At 41.0% G+C, this 18636-nt stretch overlaps 2 protein-coding genes across 10 annotated transcripts in view; one reads left to right on the top strand and one right to left on the bottom strand.

Annotated features, from left to right (window-relative positions):
• kiaa1328 (KIAA1328 ortholog) overlaps positions 1–1601 on the top strand; it is a 78910-nt gene extending 77309 nt beyond the window's left edge. The window contains exon 12 of the mRNA XM_018700199.2: positions 1378–1601. Coding sequence (XP_018555715.1) covers positions 1378–1411 — 34 coding nt within the window. The 3' untranslated portion in view covers positions 1412–1601. The remainder of the gene's footprint in view (positions 1–1377) is intronic.
• Positions 1–18636, bottom strand: part of celf4 (CUGBP, Elav-like family member 4) — an 86582-nt gene that overhangs the window by 61460 nt on the left and 6486 nt on the right. For all 9 annotated transcript variants that reach the window (XM_051074781.1, XM_018700207.2, XM_018700202.2 and 6 more), the window contains exon 2: positions 631–713. In XM_051074781.1, coding sequence (XP_050930738.1) covers positions 631–713 — 83 coding nt within the window. The remainder of the gene's footprint in view (positions 1–630; positions 714–18636) is intronic.

The raw sequence follows: 18636 nt of genomic DNA on the forward strand, positions 1-18636 counted from the left end.
CATCTACAGCATCTGTCATGAAGACGTGCTGTCGTGATGTACATTCATGATGCACACTCATGTTGTTGCCGGTCCGGGACATAATGCGGAGCGTGCACATAAATGTACAAATAGCCTACATCCACCCGCCCACCCGCTTTTCATCCCTCTCCCTGTCTATCTCTCACACACTTGCCCACACACATGGCAGGCACGCACACACACACACACGCAGAGGCACACACTCATTTACACAAACTGGAGGAAAGACTATAAATAGTATGCCTATGATGTGATGCTGTGTGTGGTTTCTCCCTATGGGTTTGTGTGTGTGACTGTCAAAGTGAAGAGAGAGGGAGGCAGTGAAAGGGCGGGGGGTTGGGGGGGGTGGTGGCGGCGGCAGAGAAAAAGGAGGGATATTTAAGAGAAAGAAGGGCTGCGCTCGTGTCTGGTGCACAGCCAGTGATAAACAGTACATGACAAGCATGGCGAAGACAGTGGGTCCCCTTTGATTTGAAATAAATATGCGGCATTATATGTTAAAAATGACATCTGCGTTTGTGTGTGTGTGTTTTGCCAGAGTGACTCCAAGATGTGTTTATGTAAAATTTGCTTCTGGGTCGACATGGCGTTCCTTCGTGTATGACTTACCCCTGGCAGGGTCTTCTGCTCGTGCAATGCATTCTGGGCTTTCAGGGCCGACTCTCTGGCACAGTAGGTGAGGAAGGCACAGCCTGAAATACAGCGAGAGAGAGAGAGAGAGACAGAGAGAGAGATAATTATGTTATGTGAACTGGGGACAGGAAAAGAAAGACAGCTATGGGAGGGGGCTGCACCAATCATCAGTGAATAGCCAAAAAACAACACACACACACACACACACACACACACACACACACACACAGGAACACACAGAGTAAGCCTGCAGCCATAGCTCTGAAACTCTGTCTACATGGCCGCACTGGGAATTCGCTCGTGTTTGTGTGTGTGCCTGCGAGTGTTTGTGCACAACGAACGGCGTTTCAGCAACTGAACAAACTGAACATTCCTGTGTACACAAACCGCCTTCCATACGCATGCAGAAAGAGAAGTGAAATTGGGTGGGTGGGTTGGGCAGTGGGGGGTTGAGGGGGACCTAAAATTTCGGAGATTCTGTGCATATTATTTGTGTGAGAGCCACTTCTGCCCGCAAAACACATCCAATCTGACTGCGCTTTCTCCCTGGCAAGTCTGAAATAGCAGTTATCCATTCGTCCATCGCACTCCTCTGGCTGCTGTGACAGGGATAGACATTTCCCTGACAGCTTCTCTCTCTCTCTCTCTTTCTCTCTCCCTTGCTCTCACCCACCCACCCCTCCACCCTTCATTTCTCCATCTCTCTGCTCCATATGTTCCAAGACTACCCACAATCCTCAGTTTTGTTAGCACCTGAACTGACATGTGGGGGTGGAAGGAAGATGGAGACGCAGGAGGCAAGGCAGAAGAAGAGGAAGAAGAAGGAAGAGAAGGAGCCGTGGGGAACGTGTAAGCTGTTCCCTCGCCACCCCCTGTTGACAGTGAGGCGCACGCCACTGTCAGAGAGCTGACAAGCTGTCAATCTGCAGATCAAGGCTAATGATTCATGTGTCTGACAGTTTAATAAAACTCTTACAAAGACAATTGCACAATAGGCTGCGGTGACAAATTTTTCTCATACCAAATATGCAGGTGTTTTGCTCGTTTGCTCTGTTGCAGGCTGTAGGAAAATTACCTAAATTTTAAAAAAAAGTATGAATTTAAATTGAATTCAATTAAATTCAGTGAAAGGAAAAATCATGCACAGGGGGCGATTAGTCTGTGGATTTGCACAGTAATAACAATATTAGCAGACATTTAAAGTGCTTGAAAAAGAGTGCTTTTAGTGAACAATGAGGTAGATGTAAACATCACAACAGTAAGAAAAAAAACTCTTAATACACTGGCTTTTGACTCATTTTTTGAGTTACAGAAGTCTACATGCAGACATTGACAAACTGTTCCCTGCTGCCATGCTACTACCACAAACACAAATAGGCAAAAGAACCACAGTTTGTTCTGAGACGTAGCAAGGACTGAGCATTAGATGATAATCATAGATCCCCCCCACCGAAAACACAAACACAGTGCAGTTTATAAAAAGCACCCCCCCTCTTACAGCTCTTCCCAGTTGTGCTTCACTTTGTTCTTTTTGCATACTGGGGGCTATTTATTGTCGAGGGCAGCACCGTGTACTGTATGTAGAGGCAGCATGCCTCCCATCCTCTCGGCTCCGTGTCTTTAACCCTGGGTCGTCCTGATGGCGGGACGCTGGGGAGCTCCGCCTGTTGGTGTTTTTAATTAACGGGCCTCTCTCTCATTAGGCGAAGTGGGAGCTGGCCGCTGACAGCTTGGCTACCTCCTCATCCTCTCCGGGCCTGTCGTGTTAACGCTACATGCCGGCACCGTCCCACAGGAAACACACGCGAGCCTCTGATTCACATGCCTGACACTCACTCACATGCTTGGAGCATGGGCACCCACTGCATTCAGTGTATTCATGGGCGGAGGAGGTATTCAGATCCAGCAATAGCACCATGTAAAAATACTCTACAAGTACTATTATGCAGAAGAATATTAATGTTATATTGTTATATATTATATTTTTCCATTTATTACTACTGACGCATGAGTGTGCAAGCAGCATTTTAATGTTGGAGGTTTTTGATATGGATATTGCGAAGGTTAATGCAGTGGTTCCCACCTTTTTTGTTGTCTGATGCACCCTCACATACATATGAGCACAAATACCCCCTCATCCAACCCTGTTGCATAGAAATTCTGCTTATATCGTACACATTTGCAAAAGTAAATACGTTTTGAAAGAAATGTTAGGTCAAATAGATTGCTATGGACAACATTGCTGAGTCAGATATTTGACCAATTGCAAAATGCTGATACTGAACATCAGTAAAATATTCACTGACAACATATTTGATTTGTTTTTCTACAATATCCATTCTTGCCATACAGTATCTATTTATAGCAACTAAAGAATGACTTTTTCATGGTTTTCTTTAGGTTCGGGAAAGATTGTGGTCTTAGGTTAGATTTGGTTACCCTAACCATGACTTGCAGCATGACACACATGATTACTGAGTTAACACGTAACAAAAGCCAAGATCTTTTAATAACTTAACCCTCGCATTGTCCTCTGGGTCAAAGTGACCCGGTGGCTGATAATGTGCCTTTGTGTGTGTGTGTGTGTGTGTGTGTGTGTGTAGTAGGATTTGTTGTTGTGACATTGTGATCTGAGTGGTTATCCTTTGTTTTTGAATAATAGTAAGAAGAAAAAAAGTATATGGAATACGAAGGGCAATACGAAGGGCAACGGGAGGGTTAACCAACATCCTTTTCTCCTTTCCCTAAACTGAACCATACGCTGGTCTCTGGCTACTACGTTCATCCACCACAGCCACATCTTTATACATGCAGTACGCAAATCTGGAAAACCTTTGCCAGGGAACACAATCCAGGCAGCAATTACATTCCTTCTTCTTCTTTTTTTTTTTTTAGTTCATGCAGGACAGTGATCTGACATGATGATTTGACTGGGTCTCTATTTTCTTTTAAGAAGATCTCCATTTATACCACCACTGGCAGAAGCTATACTTTTCAACTATCTTTTGACTTCACTGCTCATTTACTAACTCATTTTTATGCACTCTCAATTGTAGACCAAGATGTTAAACTCACACAGCTCGGGGCATCCTGTTGACCTCCAGGTTTAAAATGCTGACCGTGCACCCGCAACGTCTCTGATTCAAGTTCAGCCAGGGACCTTTGTTACATGTCACTCCCCATCTTTCTCTCCCCTCATTTCCTGTCAGCTCTATACTGCATACTATCTAGTAAAAGAATTGAAAAGAATCTACCACAACTGACTCAGATTATAGGGAGTTGTGTCCTCTACCATAGCTGGTAGTTTATACTTGATGTGGCAGTGTCTATACTAAAGATAAGCCTTACTCCAGTTTGTAACCCAGTTAGTGTAAAACTCTGATATGTGGATGAATAGTTTCTGTCTCAAATTAGCTGAGCAACTCCACAATCTTTCGACAACTGCATAACATCTAAGGTAGAAGTACCCTTGGTGAGAATATTATTTTAAAACTATAGCAAGGTATATCATATATTTTTAAAGTAAAATGTTAATCTGCAAAGTAACTGCTAACTATAGCTGTCTAATAAATGTAGTAGAGTATAAAGAGTGGGGAAAATGGATACATAGAGTAAAAAGTAAAGTACAAGAAGATCAAAACTGTGTTCACACATTCAGTATTTCTGTTAAGTTACATTCAACCACTTAGTGTATTCACACATGTATGGGGGCAAGCATGCTTGCACACATAGACGCTAACACGCCCTCACACACTTGCACATACACTCTCACATACACACACACACACGGAAAGTGACAGTCAACAAACGTTCAATTTATCATCATTGTCACAAGTCAGATGCTGGCAGCAGCTCTAGTATCTGACTAAGACCCATATTGGCCCAGGAGAGAGAGATAAGCTGTTTGTTTCTGCTGTCAATGCTGCCAATTTGGTTTCCCATCACTTCAAATTCAAATCAACAGCAGCGCAGAGGGGATCTGAGAGAATGCGTGTGTGTGTATGTTTGTGTGTGTGTGTGTGTGTCTGTGTCTGTGTGTACGTGAGAGTGAGAGAGAGAGAAAGAGAGGAGAGCGAAAGAAGGGCAAGGGAGCAAAAAGAAAGAGGGGGAGGAGAACAGCAGAGAGGAAAAGCAGAACAGCGAGGGATGCTCGGTAAGACAGGGAGAGGGAGAGAGAGTAGATAAGATCACCTAGCTTCTGTGAACACCATCCCCCTGTGTCCTACACTCGCTTCTTATCTCAACCGCTGCAGACACCCTAAAGGGACACACACCCACCGAGAGAGAGGGAGAGAGAAACAGAAAAAGAGTGAGAGACAGAGAGAGAGAGAGAGAGAGAGAGAGAGAGAGGAATATGGGGAAGAAAAAGAGAGAAGATGAAAGAGAGCAGCAAGGGAATGGTGGAGACTATGAATACTTACTGGTGGGGGGAAGAAGAAAAGACACGAGCTTCAGTGGTGAAATCCACCAACTGTCACCAGGCCTCATTTAAACGACAGCTGTGTTGGACCACATACAGCTTTGACCTTGTTAACTATGAGAAACCTTGACTTGATGATCTGTCTTTGCTAGATGTAGTTTCCCAACAACTTGACTGCTGGGAAGCTACATCTTTCATCTTCTGATATCTACACGCAACAAATGTCACTTTTTTAAGTCAGGATCAGTATATTTGAAAATATATCATTGTTTATTTTAAGCAACTTTTCATTTACTCTCTTTCAGCTGAAATTAGTAATATTTTGCCAGATTTTCAACTATATTACTAACAGCAAATGTCAAGTGGAGTGTTCAGATATCATAGCCTTGGTTTAATGGAATATATAGCATTTGGAGCATGGTGCACTAGCCAGGATTTTACAGGTTTTTTTTTTTTTTCAAACCTAGAGGATATTTTTTTTTTGTTACTTAGGGGCAGCAAAATAAGCTGTAAACACAACACTGACTTATCACTTTTAAGTTGATTTAGTAGACAAAGAGTGAATTTGTTTTAAGTACAAAAATAATGAGCGGAAAGACACAAAAATATTACATAGTACTAGTGGAAAATGCAGGGTCTGGTGATACGTCTTGGTGGGTGTGTTACTGTGCGTGAGTGACCATATGCTACTTGTAGTTATATGATCCATTGTTAATAGCTGCTTTGTGCCTGTGTTTCATCATATGTGTATAGGTGTTCAATTGAATACTAAACCATATTATCATATTTTATTTAATCAAAAACTATTCCCTAAAGACAGTCAAATTTAAAGGTATTTAGTTCCACCATGTGTAATTTGTGTGTAATCACACAGTGTAAATTCTTCCTCAAGTCATTAAAGCTCTCTAATTCCCAGAAACAATACAGAGACCATGACCTCTGTGACCTCAGAGGTAGTTACAACCCTGGATGGGCACACTCAAATCTTCCGATTCTCCTCTGAAACTAATTATGATTCTACTAAAAGTAAAACTGCTAATGCATTCCTGAATTAGTGCTTTGCAGTGTTACTGGACACATGAATTACTTTTTACTAGCATGCATCGCCTGACGCCACCCAAGACTAGAAAGCTTGGGGACAATGTTATTGCACAGAATTCTCTAATTATCTTGCGCCTATTAATTCAGGGATTGTAAAAGGCTGACATAAAAAGTTCCCTCCTCTCACTCTATCCTTTTATTCCCAGCCACAGACGGGGAGAAACTCCCAGTGATCATTTAAATATTTCAGAACATCTTGGTAAGAGCCTAAAAAGAGTCAATAGCATTAAAAAGCTTTATCCACAGCGCAGCTGAAACTCCACGCTGCATAGCCCTGGAACTCTGCCTCGAAAAACTTTGGCATGAAACTTTGTTTGAGGCAGTCCAATTTCAGTCAGTCAATAGAAATCTCCACGTCTCTTCCTACCTCAGTTCTGTTAACACTTATCTCCGCCTGAAAGGGTTGACCAAGGACAGCCTTTGCTCAATAAACAGAAGAATGTTTTTTTTCTCCTTTTTAAAAGATTGACCTTAAGACAAGAACATTCTAACTGGATTTTTGTGAGTGCTAAGGCTTAGATAACACTCTTCAATTCACTCTTGAAATGGGTCAGAGTAAAGATGAAAATTCTTGACTTATTGTGTTCAGAGAAATAGCGCATAAAGCCTTGGTCTTTTAGTCATATGGTGAAAATGAGTACCACTGAGTGCTAAAGAGGAATACTAATAAGTGCTGTATTAACAGAGCTTCTTAAGAACACTTGCCCTTGTTTTTCCATAACTGGGACACTATATATTTTTCAGTTTGTATCTTAACACCATAAAATGAAAGGAGAAAAGTTTATAGTTACAATGCGGAAATTTCTGCTTTTAAAAATTAAGTACAGACAGCTATTGTAACCCTGGTCTGTATCTCCTATGGAATCTTTTCGCACATGTTGAACATGTCTAACTAATATAGTACTAATTGTCATTTTTACAAAACATTTTGAATAAACTAAAATTTCAGACAGCTCCAAGTTAAATATCTCCCACTGAATCTGGTATCAAAGTGAAAAACCCAGACAAGCCCCCACACTTTTAGTTCTGCGAGGAATAGTAATTCAATAAAGTGAGCAGCAGTCGCTCATATCCCCTTCACCTTTGCTGACCTTTCAGATCATTACTCACCGTGGAAAAAGAGACAGAGGATAGAGGCTATTTTAGGGGACATGGCCAAGGTCTCCAGGAACACTCCAACTTTCTCCCCGTATCATCTTAAAATCTTTAATTGGCAGCTGTAAACCCTGATTAAATAAAAAAGCACTTTGAAGCCCACAATATGAGCTCGGAAAAAAAGTACTGTACTCTGTGTGAACGGGGAGAGAGACAGAGAAGAAAACTTCAATTACTGTTCAGAGTCCACATCAAGCCTTTTTTCATTGTGTAAAACAGGCCTTAAAAATTCAGGAGCTGTTTCAGGGACTAATGAATGCTGGTCTTGAGTATGATATTATTTCAGTGGAGTGAGGCAGAACTAAGGGGCAGTATTATGAAAGAGGAGGTGAATTCATTTATAATGGAGCGTAATGGCAGTCCCAGCTCTCCTATAGGCGACTATATGCAGATCAGTTAGTCCCTCTCTTCAGGGGAACAAGAAGCATCTGTAATATAGAAACACATACTACGAAAGCCACCAAGGAAAAGACACAGCAAAAGTTAATAACCAGGTGACAGATGAAACTCAAAGGGACTGCACTACTGTACATTGGTTGCATTTTTTTTTTTTTTTACCCCCTTCTTAAAAGCGCTGGGCATGGTAATTTAGGACAATAGTGTGTGGGCAATCTCCAATAGTGGCTGCAGTTGTAACTAAATTACTCTCTGAGACAAGGATATGAAGATCATCAAATAAAAGTTATTATAATGTATCCTGGATGAACACTGAGTTCTGACTGACTGGGAGGTGTCAAATAAATTTTAATAACTGGGCATTTCCTGCAAAATTGTTAGACCATCTTGCCAAATTAATGCGCTCTGAGAGTTTGAATGGTACTTTCCAGCAACATAGTGAAAAATAACCTGAATAAATTGTGGGCGACTACCGTGGGAATAAAAATCACCTGATTTATGACAATAAAAGTTTTGAAAATCACTGATTACTACATATTAAGCTCTTATATCTGCAGACAGTGGTACCTTTAGGGGCCTATAAAGAAAAAACAAAGCCCAAAAAGGAAACAGAACAAGTAAAGACCAAGAGAGTTGGATGTGGGCAATCTCCATATTAAAATGCATGCAGTAATCCAGAGATTACAGGTATTAATAGCAAATGCATGCATACAAAAAATTTTCTCACACACTTTGATGCTCTCTCACATTACATCCACTGATAGATTATGACAAAATGTATTTTTTATGACACAAGATGTGCAGGAAAGAATGAAAACCTTCAAATGGTATCCATGTGGATGTGTTTGCGTGTGTGTGTGTGTGTGTGTGTGTAAGAGTCCCTGAAGATAACAAGTCCCATCTCTCGCCCTGCTTCCCAGAGTGGCCGTCTCTAAGCTGTGCTAATCGATTGGCGAAGGAGGAAAAAGGGCCGGCTTTAATGTGTTGCATGTGAAGGATTTACTGGAGAGCAGAGCCACTGAATCAATGGAGTAGAAAATGCATCATTAGGACAGTGTCGTCGCCACCCCCCCCCCACCCCCCCAAATCCCCCCACCCCCACCCCGTGGTCCCTCAAAGGTCGGGACAGAAAACACACGCAAACATCACAGATATTTATACCCACACGCAGACACTTGTACACACACATAAACTGGGCTTACATGTGATGCTTGAGCTCTCGTGCTACAAAGTAAAAGACCTCTCTAAACAACACTCACACCACGTCCATCACATTAAACATAAATTGTGCTTCAACACACATTCATACACACACTTGCTAAAACCTCCTCTGATGGCAAACACACACACACACACACACACACATCTCTGTCTAGAGCTGTCCCCAATCTCCAGGCAGGCCAATCACCTCAGTCTCATCCTACCTCAGCCATTTTGTCAGGAAATGTTTGGGAGACCCAAATTTAGCTTTTCAAGATATGAATTATTAAACGTGGAATGACTCCTAAGATGAACCAAAAGTCTGCACCATTACGTATGAAGTCGGGCTCTCTGGGAAATGTATTGATGCTGAGTAATGTAACAATGATAGACAGATACAGATAACAGATGGACTTTTTTGGAGCATTTTCATGCCCAAATTACAACAGCTTCTGTGTTTCATTTGGGAACTTTATACTTGGCAGAGTGGAAAAACCTCTGAAACAGTGTTTAGACTACCATGGGACACTAAAACTCTCCAGAAAACCAGACCACACAGCACTTTAATTCTGGATGTCTTGCTTCATCTCTTAAGTGATTTGGATTGCTCTCATGTACATCGTGGCTTTTAAAGGCAAAATACACCAGACCAGTATCCTTAGGGATTATATATTGGATCATTTTGCACCTTATGACCTTGTCCAATGTCAACAGCCAGTACCAACACAGAAAGTCATGTGCCTTATATAAGTTGTATGGTGGAAAGTTAGGGTGCTAAGATTGGGGTTGTAATAGGGCATGTGGCATGTTTGACTTTCATGAATGAGACTGGAATTCACTTCTGGTCACTTCAGTTCATGTTCAGGCTTTTTATTAATCCTAACCATGGTTTCCCTGACCTTAACCATACTGTAGTTGCCATACACAGAGTAAGAATTTTAAAAACATTGGCGGTGGACATTAAAAAAAGACTAGTAGTTGTGTTTCCATCTAGCTTTTGACAGAGAATTTGCAAAATGGCAATAAAGTTTTTATGCTTGGTTGAGTGGAAAAGTTGGTGTATTAATAAAAACTAAATGTGGCAAAGTGCAATGGAAACAGACTTGGCAAATAAATCATGATGTACATAAAGTGAGTGACTTAAGTGTCCCCTGAAGCTTTCGCTCCACCGGAGAGAAGAAAACTGGCAGCAGCCAAAAGCATCAGATGTGTATGGACCAATGAAGAGACATTCCTCAAACATTCTTCAAATGAATGCATGAAACAAACATAAATGCTTTAGTTCATGTTGTCTATGTTGCTTTTTACCATTTGAGGTTTGACTGGTGCTTTTTAAAGGGGCTATTTGTACGATTTCTCCGCCATTAAATGTGGTCACTTGTTGGGTGGTGGTGTATTGCCATTGCATTTACAAGACAAGAGATTAGAATACTCCTTCTGAACAGCACTTCTTCTTCAAAGCAGTCTGGACACTATAGTGAGTTGCTATCAGAAAGTGACGAGACAGGCATGCAGGGCTGGGGCTGGCTGATTAGCAAGCTAACTTCAGTAGAACGATAGAACTAGAAGCAAAACATTGCCAGTGCTTTCCACCACTGGGGAAAGTTCATGATGAGTACAGGAATTAAGTGAGCTGAATTAGACTAGTAAGTTAACAGCTAAACTTACAAATAGCTCTTTTCAGCTTTTTGAATTTTACAGCCAGGAAGACAGGCTAAGATAGATAGATAGATAGATAGATAGATAGATAGATAGATAGATAGATAGATGTTAGGAGCATATAGTGTCAACAGTCAAGGAAGGGCCTGGTAAAGCCGATTAATCTAAAATCCGTCTGCAGATGAATCATGTATCACTAAGACGACAAAGTGCTTTACTTCTGTCATGGGAGTGGTCCCATGTCTCGTTCCCCTGGTGAAACACTTACAGGATAAACACTCCCATTAATATTCCTCTGTGCACCTCTCCTCTCCACTCTGCTCGCCTCTCTTCTCCTTTCCTCTCCCTGTCCTATTATCCGGCCTCGGCGGACATCCTGTCCTGTCCTGTCCGCCTTGCCAACCTGCAAGATGGAGATGAGAGGACGATCCAAACGCAGAAGGGAGAACATGAATCATTACACTTCCTGTTGTTGCACACCGTCCGGGGAAGGAAGAGAGAGGACGCCCCCGGGGCTCCGATTGATTCCGGAGACTTAATTGGGTTTATTAGCCAAGATGTTGGGCCCCGCAAGGAGGCTCCCAGAGGCCGCTGAGTCCCCCCCCACCCCCATTCCCACTCTTCTGAAGGAGAAAGCCTGCGTAATTGTTTTCCCTCCATCTTCTGTGTCATTGTCAGATGGGTCCTGCGGGATTATTAGCAACCCCAGGTCCCTCAATAATTCATCCAGAGCTATTTATACACAGATGGAGAGTCCTCTAAAGTCTCCCCCAGTGAGCTTATCTGACGCTTAGACAGACAGACAGAGAGAGAGAAAGCGATGGAGAGAAACAGTGCTACAAAGGGAAAAGCAAGAGAGAGATAGACAGAGAGAAAATAGGGGAGACATACAAAGAGAGTAAGAAGGATGGAGAGAGGCGATCACAAAAAGAAATGCAAAGACGAGCAAAGTAAGTCTGACAGTGTATAAAACAGTGAGAGCGAGAGAGAGCAGTGCTTTAGGTAGACACAATGACAATGTTTCTGGTGTGCATTGAGTTTCAAGGTGAAACTCTCTCATCTGCTTTGCCAAAGTGAACAAAAGCACCGTCCCGGGAATAGCATAGCCTCACACAACACACATTAATGGCTTTTAATCTTCCCCCCTTTTTCCTCCATTTAACACAATTAAGATGTTTGCAAAGCTAACATGGACCACTAGTCGCTATAGGAAGGACAGATGAAAGACATTCACGGATTTCCATATGCAAAGTAAACACAGTTATCCGTCCTTTCTAACGTGTCAATGCGTAAGACCAACAAAACAGCAGCCAGCCATTTCTTAAATCACCTAATAATTCACTAACACAACATTAACACATTAGCATATTAACATTAGTGTGTTAAGTAGCTTCTAATCCCAAACAGATAGTGGTTGGGCTACATGAGGCTGCACGACTGCATGCTTTTAATAGCTTTGGAGATACCTGTGTCTTTCCGCCTGCAAGTTGAGGGGACATTTTGTTGTCGTCAGACTAATGAAGCCTTTGGCGCACCAAGTTGATTTTCAAAGTCCCTTTGTTGGCGCTCCAGCCACAGATAATTATATATATTCATCCCCTTTGGCAGTCACTTTTATCCAGCTCATTTAGAAAGCTTGGCTTCCTCTTGGACAAATTGGGACATTGAGAGGCAGATTGGAGTGATAGTTTTTACATTTTGCATCGATGGCACATTAATCAGGGCAACTATAGCTGTGGGAAAAGATTCGCTTAAACACCCTGTGAAAATCCAGCCATTTGTCTGTTGCAAATAGTATCATTTAAGTTATGTCATTATCTAAAATGCATTCTTACTGCCTGTATAAAAGAGTCTTGAACTGTAAATCCATAATGGACCAAAACATGGGAGCTTAGATGTGGAACCTAACTGCCGATTAATTTATAGACTGCATAATAAATCACAGGCAAATATTTTAATTTACAGGCTTTTTACTGCTATATGTCTAAAACAGGTCAGTCCACTGAAGTGCATTGAGGAGAGTATTACCTGAACTAAACTGTTATTTCTTAAATAGAAAAGTAGTTGTGTTACCTCAATTGACAGAAAATTAATGACTTTTGCCACATCCCTTCTTTGGTGGTTAATTTCTATCAGTTTAAAAAGAGAATATTCAAGATTTATATGTGGCACTTTGCATATTCAGTTTTAACTTAAAAGCAGTTGTAATTAAAGCATTTTTGGAACAAGATGTTGGAAACTAGTTTCCTATTTTTCTACAACATCGGTTTGTGAAATGGACTTTTGTTAGCTTTGGGTAGAGCCCGTGCCAAATTAATTGCTACTGCCCACTGTGTCCTCATGGTATTGATGAACGATCCATAGAGGAATGCGTTGTTTTCTCTCGCTCTCTGTCCAACACACACACACACACACACACACACACACACTCTAATGTTGCTCCGGGGAAAGCTAAGCTTATCAACTACCCAATGCTCACACACTCACGCATGCGCGCACGCACAGACTTCTCTGTCTCTATCTATAAACCCCATGAAATCATTCCACACCAAGTGAAGCAGGGTATGTATAAGTTTGGCCAGGATTCCCATCTCCTGTTCTGTGATTAAAGGACCAAACTAATAGGCTCTGTCTCGTTGGGAACCTGCATGGGGCTGGGAGAGACCTCAGAAGCCATTAAATTGCAAATCTGTAATAATTTGCTGAAGGCTTTCTGTCCAGATCATTCCCCGGGCTGATTTGTGCATTGAGGTAGTGCTCTGAATGGCCAAGCACAAACCCAGCTGAGCCCCCTGGCTAGTCAGCCAAGTTAGTCTAGTAGAGGGCACGCTCCAGATTCACTCAGGGCCATATTTACTTTACAAGAAACCACAGTGCAAACTTGTGCTGTGCCCTTTTCATTGAATTTGTGCCTACAATCTGTGCAAAATTAGAGCCTGATTTATGAAGGCAGCAGCTAATCATGCAATAAGCAACTATAGGCTGGTCCTCTGAGTGAAGCAGAGCTGAAAAGGCATAAAAAGGTGTATACGGTAATGTGAAGTATTTTATCAGCTCAAGAAAGAATTCAAAATTCTGTAATGTTGAAGCAGTTAATTTGTCTGCAATAAAGCAATAATAATTATTAATAGAGATGCTGGCCAAAGGCAAAGGAGTTAAATAAAGTTTTCAGGAAATTAAAAATGAGGTGCAATGAAAAGCATAAAAGAAAAGATTGTTTATAAAAAACCACACAGGGCACTGCAATTTAAGTGTCTTACCAAAAAGAGTGCAGTCACCACAGAGTTACAGCAGCTCAGCCAATGCCACGCTCAAGTTAAGTTTAATAATTGCAGCCACAACTCCCTGTTTGCTCTGTGTTTGGTGTAAATAAAATAAAGCAATCAGAAATTGTGTTTGTTTGCTGTTGCCTACTGATCAAATTTTTGTCATATACTGTTTTAATCTAATTCAGTGCAGCTCCTCTGTAGAATAGATTAAAATTTCTCCTCACTATCTCGATTGTGTGTTAATAAACCCGTGAAAGTTTTTACTTTCTTTTTGAGGTAGAGAATCTTCTCTGCAAAACTGGATCCTTACAAACTGTCATGAATCTGACTAAATCCAGCAGAGAGTCAATTGTTCACACTTTTTATGATTTTATATCATAATTTGTGAAAGCCTCCCTTAAACACTTAAATGTTCAGTTCACTGCTAAAGTTGAGACAGTTATGGTTATTGCTCTTGGGAGATTTCTGTACATGTGTTTTTTATTTGTGCTCTTCTTACTGGTTTAAAGCGGGCCAGGCTTAGTTGGAAAAATGTGATGCCACATACTTACAAGATTTAGTAACATGTTTTTACTTATATTGTCAGGCCACTGTCAATCAAATCATATCAAACGCACCCACAGTACTGACAAAGTAGATGAGTTTTTAACTGTTAAACGTATTAAATAATAACTAAGATTACTTCAAGAAATTTTGCTGGTTATTTAGTTATGAATATTTAATTTTATAGAGAAATGCTTAAGATTTTAAATCAAGTTTTCTGGGGCTTTAAATAAATCTGTATAGATCAGATGTGATTACATGCTTGTTGTGAAACACATGACAGACAAACTGCACTTCCATGCTGGTTTATCAATGTCTGAAATGAGGCACACGAGTCTTAGTAAATCTGGCTCTCTGTGTCACTGATGCAAACACACACACACACACATGAAGTAACACACACACCTACTGTGCAGTGCACTCAAACCCATTTCAAGTTGATTAGCTTGCTATTGAACCTGAATTCAGAAAAACAATTGTTTGTTGAGAAGCTTCAGTATCATCCAAAATGCATCAGAGATGCTCACCCTCTCATCTGCATTCTCTGTATGTAGAACTGTACATGGACAACCTACAGGAGAAAACATATGAGGGAAAAAAACGTACCAAACTGACAAATATACAGTAAGACCTGTCCCATTAACATGTTGTCAGAGATCCTGCTAATATGGAGGGCACTTGCTTATTTACCCCCGGGGTGGCTGGGAGCTGCAGGGGTCTAATTCTGCTCTCATCCCAGGAAGGTCATTCTCCCTTCTCGAGCCATGATGGCCACAGAGTAGTGCTTAAATCTGGCAAAACGCAGCCTATAAATTACAGCAGAGGACAGAGGGGTCAGAGCCTGGCATGGAACTGGGCCAGAAGCTATCAATCTGCTGGGGCCAGCGAGGGCGACATCTGTCTCTGGGACTCCCTCACTCTTTCTACTTCTCACTCTGTCTGTCGTTTTTCCTTTCCCCTGCATTTCAGTCCTTTTTTTTTTCTTTTCAGCCCCTCTCCCTCTTTCTTTTTCCTCACCCTGCGCCTGTCATTGAACAATCTCTCTGTGCCACCATTTTTAGTCCGCACCTGTCTTAACAATCTATGCTCTCTTTCTTTTATATCGCTCTGCCTCTTGATATTCTCTCTCTGTCTTTGTGAGCAACCCCACACCCCTCCCCGCCCCCCCGCCCAAACTCTCTTCCACGGATCTCCCTCGCCTCTTTTCACGCATTCTCTTACATCATCCGTGTTTCAACATCTCTCTAATTCTCCCTCCCTCTCTCCGTCTCCCTCTCCCTCCCTCTCTCTCCCTGTCTTGAGCTCCTTGTCGTTTTACGCACTCTTGCACCATCTCCCTCTGCAGCGATATGTTTTGGTCTATCTGCTCTCCAACCAGCAGGATAGGATAAAGCCTTGATGTACTTTCTCTCAGTGTGATGCCAATATGATTTGAATGGTAATTTCTGATAGCAAAATACAGTGACCTGCACAGTTTTTGGCGAATGAAAATGGAATGATATGGACCCAGTGGGTATGCAGACACTAATACAAAATTTGAAACACAAATTCAAAGCTGATCAGTTCCCTTATGTCATTCAGAGCTGTGCCAACTAACCATATTTCCTGAATATAAATTGAAACAATTACAAAGTGTCTCTGAACTGAGCTGCTAACTGCAGATACTCCTCTTACATCTGATAAAGAGAAGTAGTAGTTTAAATATAGGATGCTGACTGTGGGAGTCAAAACTTGTCAAACCTAATCTACAACAAACATTTCTTTTTGGCTGATGCTTCTGCATCTGTTTCATCAGAACATCTTGCATTACATTTGCTACCCAAACCCTCGAAAACTTCTACATGACTTATTAATCCTCCTCCATTTTCTGAATCAAACTCGGCCTTGAATAATTGAGAGGGATCTTTGAAAAGCCCTAACCTCCATTCCCACCTTCCTTTTACAAGTCAACGTGGTGCATTTTTAATTGGGGGACATGAAATAGGCATGAAGGGAGATGGGTAGAAAGTGAATTGAATCAGGGACACTCAAACCTGGCAGTCACTGCACACACCATAGGAGATTCTATGCATGCATGCATGCAGAGAAGGCTAAATATGTGTCTGGCCTGACAAGTCACACATGCTCAACAGTCTTTGACGTGCTTTCTGTCTGGGACAAATAGTACACGGCTCATGTAATCCCTGCTTTAGAGTATCCCAGCAGGCAGACCCAGATACGCCACTTCGAGTTACGTTTAGCAATTTGGGTGAGAATAAACATCAATTCAACTTTCTATGAACCATAAATCTCCAAAGCTGAGTGATTTGTTTAGTGCATATGAGCCAATTTTGTATGGGCTAAAAAGGTAATTGAACGTACATGTATTATTTGTTGCAGAAATAGTGAGGAACTGTTACACTATCTGCTTGCATTGTAATAATGATAATTTGCTTTTTCTATAATAAAACATAACTTGACCTTGAGAACAATGTTAGAGATAGAATGAACAGAGAAAACACATATAAATTAGATGGAGTTTGAAATGAATAAAAGACATTTGGAGCAGAGTATGTAATAAGAATCGATGCTTGCTGGATATGCATTAATGGGCCACTGCCACAATTATCTGTGACAAAGTTTGCTTCTGTTTTTCATAATGCTGCTGTGTCATGCTGCTATTTCCTCGTGGAAAGCCTCTGCAGTAGGGCTGCAACTGGACCTGTTTTCATGTGCATACTGAGGGTTTGATTCAGATTTGGGCCTAATATATATATATTACTAGTTAATATTAAAAGTTACCATAAGGTATTGCTGATATTTATGATATGCACATGTAGTTCTCTAGTCTGCAGCACAACACACACACACATATATCCAAAACATATGGACATGGGGATGAACAAACACGACAAATATACGGAGAAAATGTATACACATCAACACAAACACACATATACTATCCACACACAGATACTGGACATGGATATTATAATATTCCCTATCATAATGCCTCCTGACTGTGCAAAGCTTGATAAAAGCTCTAATCCAAAGGGCAAAACACCAGTTTCCAAGTTCACACACAGAGGAGATTCATAACCTTTCGTCTGTCGAACAAAGGAAACAGTGTTTAAGCCTTTTGCACAAATAACTACATATAGAGCACGGTGCCTGTATAAATGCATGGCACAGATAAGAGATCCAGAAATGGAACAAAATGGAACGTACATAGTGTCAAATAATAATGTGACGGAAATCACAGAAATCACATGTAGTTCAGTGTGGCAGATGTTGTTAGGGGAGGAGTATGTGTAAAACTACACTAACATGTTTATATTTATTATCCTCCATGCTCATGTTTTAAAAAAAAAAAAAAAAACTTAAAAAAAAAATGCCAGGCTGTTCCCCACAAGAAGTTCTATTATTGGCAATACAGATTTAAATAATTGCAACCATCAGTAGAACAAAAGTAACACTCAAAAACAACATGTAAGACTTTCCAACATTTCAAAGCTATTGCATTCCTCTAGAACCAGCCACTGGTATTTGAAGCATGGGGAGGGTAGGGGGTAGTATTAAGGGTAGCTAAAAGATTGAGGAGGCCCAAAGCGACAACTTTTTAAAAAATTTAACACAACACACAATAATACTTAGCTGATGCAAGAGCCTTGAAAACAGAAAATATTTACCTCTCCAAGGAGCATTTGTCAAAAAAAAAGGATTTTTTTTCCCCATCCTCTAAAAGAAAGGTACACCAGGGCAATAAACACAGCAACCGGAAAGCAAGCCTAAGAAAAAAAGAAAAGAAAAGAAAAGAAAAGAGGGAAGCCAGTGCAAGTTGTTTAGCCTCTTTTTATGGAAAACAAAAGGCCAAATGTTGATGAAACATTTAAGGCAGACTTTATTTTAACCCAGCTCCAGGGTATCGGTCAAGGAGTTTAACAGTGTCAGAATGCGAGAAAGGATATGCACTGCACATTATACATTTTTCAGAGATGTTTTTGCCTCAGAAATTGTTGGAAATATCGTGGGTCACTTCTGTATTTGGGATATCAGAATATTGATAATCCGTGTTTTGTTCTGGCACAGTCTGTGGTGTTACGGCAGAGATAAAACATTCTATTCAATTCAGTTCTATTCAATTTCAAGTTCAATTTATATAGTGCTGAATCACAACAAAAGTCATCTCAAGGCACTTTTCATGTAGAGCAGGTCTAGACCATACTTTTTAAAATAGGTATTTACAGAAACACACACCTT

Source organism: Lates calcarifer, linkage group LG12 (genome assembly GCF_001640805.2).
Source record: "Lates calcarifer isolate ASB-BC8 linkage group LG12, TLL_Latcal_v3, whole genome shotgun sequence".
NCBI classification, from domain to species: Eukaryota; Metazoa; Chordata; class Actinopteri; family Centropomidae; genus Lates; species Lates calcarifer.